Here is a 6,689-nt window from a genome sequence, read left to right as displayed (position 1 = left end):
TGATAAAAAGTAACCAAGCTAAGATATTAATTAGAAGGATAACACGCAAAAACCGGACTAATATTACAGTCAGTAACCAATACCTAGTTAATTAACAATGATCATTCCAACAATAAGAGAAACACCAAAAGCTTCCATCAGCTTTGATACATCAGTTACCGAAGATGACTACCAATATCTCAGAGAAAGCATGGAGGATGTTTGGGTGGTGGTGTGGAGAGTTTAAAGCGAGGTAATAATGGAGGAGCTTCTCCAAATCCTCTGCCCCGAAGATTTGCCTCTCCATGATCATCTCCACCATCGAGCTCCGGAAGTCACCATAAGGATCCCTCGACCGTTTCACCACCGCAAACACGCTCTTCTCCTCCTCCTCCAACTTTCTCGCCTTCTTCTCCCTCGAGGCTATCGAAACCAAGGGCTGAAACCCCTCGCTGGCAATGCGATTTTCGTGATTCTTCGTTCTTCTTCTCGGCGGACACCGAGACGGCTTCTTCTTGTTCTTCTTCTTCTTGTTGTTGGGGCGTTGGTAGAACTCGGAGGAGTCGGAGGAGAAGCTTCTCGACGAGAAGAATGCCTCGGTCTCCTCCTTAACCTCTCGCTCTTCACTAGTAAAGAACTCGAACCCGTCAACACTGTCCGCAGAAGAAGTGCTACTGAATCCATAGCTATTGGACAGCAACTTCTTCTTCTTCTGTTTCTTTTTATTCTTCTCCTCCTTTTTCTCTTTTTTCTCCACTTCATCGAAGCAGTAGTAGTAACAAGAACTCTTCGACGGAGAGGAAGGGGAGGCCGGAGGGCACATCCTCCCCTCCCCCTCTCCGGTCTCGTAGAACCCACCCGTCTCTCTCACTCTCCTCTCCCTCTTCTTATTCTTCCCGTGTCTCCCCTTCTCACGCTTGGCAACGAGAGGAGGCCTGTCTCGGGTGGGCCGGCAACCTCCACAATCTATGGAGAGCGGCAAGACGGGAGCCGCATGGCGACGACGATCATTGGCGATCGAGGAGGATAGAGATCGGCCGAGGCTGTCATGGGTTAAGAACATACCATCATCATCATCGTCAACACCTCGGTGTCGGTGGTGGCGGGGGACAAAGACGGGCGCAGGGGCGACGTCGCGCAAAAGGGTCCGGCTCGAGCCGGTGGAGCTCAGGATGGTGGCACCGGAGGTGGAACCGTTGCAGGAGGAGCGGAGAAGAGAAGAAGGTTTAAACATGCGAACGAGTCGCTGCTTAAGCCTACTACTGCTTCCATTGCTCGCCATTGCACCTCTCTCTCTCTCTCCCTCTCTATCTATTATCTTTCTCGTTTGCTCTTGTTTTGAAATGAAGAGGAGAGAAAGAATAGTAAAAAGAGGAGGAGGAGGGAAGGGTATTTATATTATTTCAAACTACAGAGAAAAGAGGGAATCCACGTTATCAGAATATTGACCTTCTTTAATTATTAGCTAGTTATTATACGGATGAGTTGGTGGTTCGCCTTTCTGAGTAATAAATAAGTGGAATTTTTGTCGTGGCTCGAGGGGGTGCGGGGGGTTCGGACGGTGGACTCGGGCTTCATGCCTTTCAGCGGATCGATTCTGTGAGGCGAACGGCACTGCGTGGTGGTATCCGTCGTATTATACATTATATATTTAAATAACAGTCGATCATTATGTAATCCTTTCAATTTTTCCACTAATTTCCCCTTTAAGAATTACTTTGTTAATTAGATGAATAGTTTGATGGATACTAATGTTGTTAACGTTTTGTTATTGTTTGTTATTTTTCATTATAACAGCTATTATAATATTTATCTTTTAACATCGTAGTGTTTCGACAGGAATCCATTTGAAATTAATTGCATGCGTCCTTCACGTGTGCTGGTTTGAATCTATGCAATTCAAAACGGCCACGGCCAGTTATGACCGCGCAAATCCCAAATATCCTGCAATAGATTTCTTCAACCATCTAATCTGTCTATTTTGGTCGGACGATGTGTCGTACTACCTCGCGCTCATTAATCATCCTTCACGGGATCTCCAAGGTACGAATCAGCCAAAGAAACCAGGCCGCCATTAACGTTATCATAACGGTTCTTCGCTAAAACTGTCTCAGTCTCCATAGTGACCATATGTAAAATTTAGAGTTACTATAATTTTTTCTTTACTTGAATTTGGGTTCTAACTAACTTGGATGCAAGGTTGTGGCTAGAAAGAAGTTGTCTATGTTTTTGTTTACGTGCACATATATGCCTAGAACGTTTTTCTTTGGGTGAGAAATGGTTTTGTTTAATTTTTGTATTGATAGATAACTAATTATTATATTACTTGGCAAATACATGGAACTAATTGCATCAAAGTGGCTTCAAGTTCCCACCAGGAGAAAGCGTTTTACATATTATTGAGCCTAGTTCCTTCTCAAGCGGAAATTCACTTCAGGTCATTTTGGGACAGTCAAATGCAAACAACTCTCTGCAGACCTGAAGTGACTCCAGGAGCCCAAGAAGCATGTTCTAAGACGTAAAGCAATATCTCTGTGCTTAATGCTTCTCTTATTGATGAAGGAACAAAAAAAAAAAAGGAAGTCATTGTCTTATTTAACTATGTGCACCTACCCACCATCCCCTCTTTAATTCTTCGTTCACATGTTCATGAGTGGATAGAGTTTCGTGGGCGTGAGCATTTCTAGATAAATGACCAACCCTCAAGAAAAGTTACACAAAAGGGGGTTAGCTGCCTAAAATTTCTGAATCTAAAGGGTTCTACCACCAAAAACAATTTCGTAGGAGTTAACCATTTTTGTATAAGCCCGGATCCTCGATGGTGTGCTTGCAGCACCTGAAGTGTTGAGCGGTGTAATCAACATATGGACATCCATCAAACAAAGTAGCTTGCGACTATATGCCGTATCATATACAGTGCATGTTGTTTGATAGTCATCCATCTTTTGATAACCGGTAAGTATAGTGCATTTTATCCTTCCTCTTTTTGACTTTGTTTTATTTATTATAGCAGGAGGTTAGAGGCCTCAAATAAAAACACAAGTAAAAAAAAAAAAGGTAGGACCTGAGAAAGAAAGTAGCTGCAACATCTGTGTAGATAAAGGATAGTTCAGAAGGCATGTGTAGCCCACCCTAACAAGTCCTAGTCTGGGACTATATCTTAATTAGGTTTCATGTTTTATATGGGATCCATCAAAGAATGATTATTGTTGTATACACGGGCAGTGTTATGATTTAGAAGGCCGTCGAGCAACTGCATAACAACAATATAAGCCTATAGAATGAAGTGAGAGAGTAATTAAGGGCAAGGAACGAGAAAAGGAGGACAGTTTAAAGAACCCTTGGGGCATTCCTGTGCGATTTGGTTGATCATTCCAGTGGGATTTGAGCCCAACATAGAGATCGGATAGATCATTAACCTTTTTTCAATACTCAGGATGATCCAAATCTAGTGGAGACAGAGCAAAGTAGGTCAACACTGGCTCACACTTCCTCGAGCCTCGCATTTCCAAAATCTCAAAAAAAAGTACGAATATTTGCGTCACGCTACATGTGCATGAATTGTATTAACCTTCCTACATGCGTCACTTCCAATGGCTTGTTGGTGTTTGTTTAATTCGAACTTTAAAATGTAAGGAAACAAAGAAAGGTGTGGGACAGTGAAATAATACCTTTTTAAAGATAGTGGTTTGATACTTTGATTCTTTGCATCAAAAGAAGACAGTTTGCCACCAAGGTAGTAGTCTGGTGGTAAGGGGGCGATAATTCCGCCCAAGTTGCCCGGGTTCGAAACGCACGGGCGTCGATTAAATTAGGAGACCGGATGCCCCACGCTCGGTTGGCTTGTTGGCGGTTATGCTTTCCTTCCACTTGTACCAAGGTGGCACTGGGGTGACGTACCCACACGTGAGGCGGTGAACCCAGTGGGGTGAGCCCACGAGTCGGGGAAGGCACGCGAAACCTGTGACCTGTATCGAACATTCCCTAGTGGAAGGGGGGCTCAGTAATGGGGCTGCTACGCGGGTGGGCTGGTCCCTCCCCCTCCCCTCCTATAGATTTACCAAAAAAAAAAAGAAGACAGTTTTAAATCCAAGTATCTAACAGTAATTTTAAAATTCTTTTCTGTAATCATCATTAACTAGGTAGGATTTTTAGTTAGGACCACGTCTTTTAAAATATAAGCTTTTTTTTACCTGTGGACACTAAAGAATAAGTCATTAAACACTTAGCCCCACGCCAACTAAACAATGGCATTGTCTTGTGATAGAGGGTGCAGTACGGTCTGAGCATGTAAACTTTTGTATGACATGATATTATTTGTTTCTGTTATAATTCAATTGCCGCTTATTAATTACATGGTTGATGTTCGTCGCATGGTAAAGTTTTGTTGCAGTGAAAAGAATTATTTCCATTATAGAATTCAACTGATTTTTTTTATTTACCCCCCCAGAAATTTTATTACAACAGAGGACACCATTCCCATTCATGATTCCACAAGCGCTTTCAAATGCATTGATGGATCCTTAATCTACATTATAGACCAAACACAAGTCCCAAATTTCTTTATATATTGTACTCAGGCCTACTATGATGGTAATAAAGTTTCAAATGCAAGGACCTGAGCTATGCATTGCCAACTTTGAGTTCAAATACCCCACCATTCAGTGTGCCACTATGACCTATGGTGGAAATTTAGTTTCTGCTTCACAGTAATAACATAAAACGCACTCCATTCGGTGCATGCCTAGATAGTTCCCAAGACTTAACCCAAGATGACATGCATTTATAGCACATGGCTAGTCACTATAGAGTTTTAGCCTAAGCCCAATTTGCTCCCCATCAAACAAATTCGTTCATCTTCCTTGAGTGGCCCACTTCTGATATCAATTTGCATCAACGCAGTACACCCTTGTATCATGGCGTACCCTCGTCCTCCTCTTGATTCTTGTCTACCAAGGTTCCGGTTTCCCAACGAGCCAATTTAGAACAAACAACAAAGGAAGCTTCCACTAACCTCCTCACTTAGTTCACAACCAAGCCTTGCAACAACAAACTTATCATGGATTAATTTTAGACTAAGCCAAAAAGCCATCAACCTCCACCTCTATCTCTATGGGGTTCACATGAAAGGCCCGCAAAAGGTGGGGAAGGGATATGGTATGCTTGTCTACTTGTGCTTGGCAATTGGCATTCGCCTTTTAACCCCTAAAGGAGGTGTGGGTCCGCTTCTTGCAATGTTCGCGAGTCCTTGGAGCCTTTTGGTTTGGGAGACATGCCCATACTTTTTACCCTGTGGCCCCTATGAGAGCCCGAAGTAGATGTCTTGGATAAGCCAAATGACCTCACTCATCAACGAGCCAACCAAGACAAAAGGCTCGTCAACCTTTTCGTTGTTTCCTTCCTTTTATTTCTTCTCCCTTCAATGGCTTTTGGCCCTCTCATGCGCTCCTATGTCCCAAGAGAAGAAATTCCCCCTGGAGAGAGACCCTAGGGGCAGTGGCTGGGTACCGAGTACTGACTAACTTCTCCAGTAGCAGGTGGCAACCAAAACAGTGGACAGAGGCGTGGCGACAAGCGATGGGAAACGAGCCCACAAAGGACAGTGGAAGAGACGGGGCTCACCGCTCGTCTGTCCGCTCCCGCTTCCCCCCTTGCATGGATTTCAAATACTGTGGGGACACATCGACCAACCTCTCCTCTGATTGATCTACAGAGACCAATGTGTTGTTTGGATGGCGTCATCCCAAGAGTTCGTACATGGCTGGGGCTTGGGAGTTTGGGTTTGTCACCAACTACTTTGTCTGCTCATAGCTTGTTTAATATCCAAAACACTGTTTCTGAGTGGGCAAACAGAGGAAACGATCCAATCCATGGTTTTGATTAATTGATGGAGCGGTCAAAGCATGAGGGGTTGGTTATGCTTGCAAGAGTAGAAGAATATTTGAGTTGTAGGGACGAAGGATCCTGTACTTTTGGACTGGAATCAATGTTAAATTTGGTTTGGTTTTGGCCCTCGGCTTGTTTTATTATTCTTATTGGAACAGCTATTGAACATTGTTCAGAAAAATGTCTACTATTTTGTTCTGAATGACTGTTATGAAGGAAACTAGCTGACCAAGGACAAAGTCATGGAGGTTGAATCACAGGAAGATTATAAACTAGAAATTCGAGTTTCTTCTATTTTGTTTCCTGAGGAGATTTTTTTTTTAAGCAACTGAAGTTTTTTTTTTGATTCATTAATCTTCTGAAACTGTAAATTTGAGTATTCTTCTGATTCAGCCACCATGACTTTTACCATGATTAGTTCATTTCCTCTCAGATTGATGATGTACATATCCTAATCGCGGCTTAGACTATAGAAATTGTTAATACTAGTAAATGTTATTATTTTCTTAAGCTAGTAAGAGGCACCCGATTAGAAGTGACTGCATAGGATGTTAGCCTGCTAATTTTCACCTCTGATTTAAATGGTTATCAAAAATTCGGATAAAACTTGCACAGTTACATGAAAGACTTCTCACCTAAAATAGATGTATGTGCATGCCTGCACCACACACACACACATACGTGTAAAGACAAACATGCCAAGCAAAAAAATAAATAAAAAAAAGAAAAAAAAATCCACTAACCTGACTCAAGATTCTAATTGCTCGAGCCGAGCTTATTATTTATATGTGGAAATGAGATTTGTCACCAAAGTATTATGTGTA

The 6,689-nt window shown here is 42.5% G+C and overlaps 1 protein-coding gene across 1 annotated transcript; it reads right to left on the bottom strand.

Moving 5' to 3' along the window:
- Window positions 1-1,317, bottom strand: LOC103701428 (transcription repressor OFP7-like). Its single transcript, XM_017846704.3, has one exon. The coding sequence runs from the start codon at window positions 1,259-1,261 to the stop codon at window positions 152-154; it is 1,110 nt and encodes a 369-aa protein (XP_017702193.2). The 5' UTR covers window positions 1,262-1,317; the 3' UTR covers window positions 1-151.
- Window positions 1,318-6,689: the final 5,372 nt, after the last annotated feature.

Source organism: Phoenix dactylifera, chromosome 9 (genome assembly GCF_009389715.1).
Source record: "Phoenix dactylifera cultivar Barhee BC4 chromosome 9, palm_55x_up_171113_PBpolish2nd_filt_p, whole genome shotgun sequence".
In the NCBI taxonomy this organism is placed as follows: Eukaryota; Viridiplantae; Streptophyta; class Magnoliopsida; order Arecales; family Arecaceae; genus Phoenix; species Phoenix dactylifera.
The sequence above is the reverse complement of the archived record's forward strand: the minus strand, read 5'-3'. Positions and strand labels throughout refer to the sequence as shown.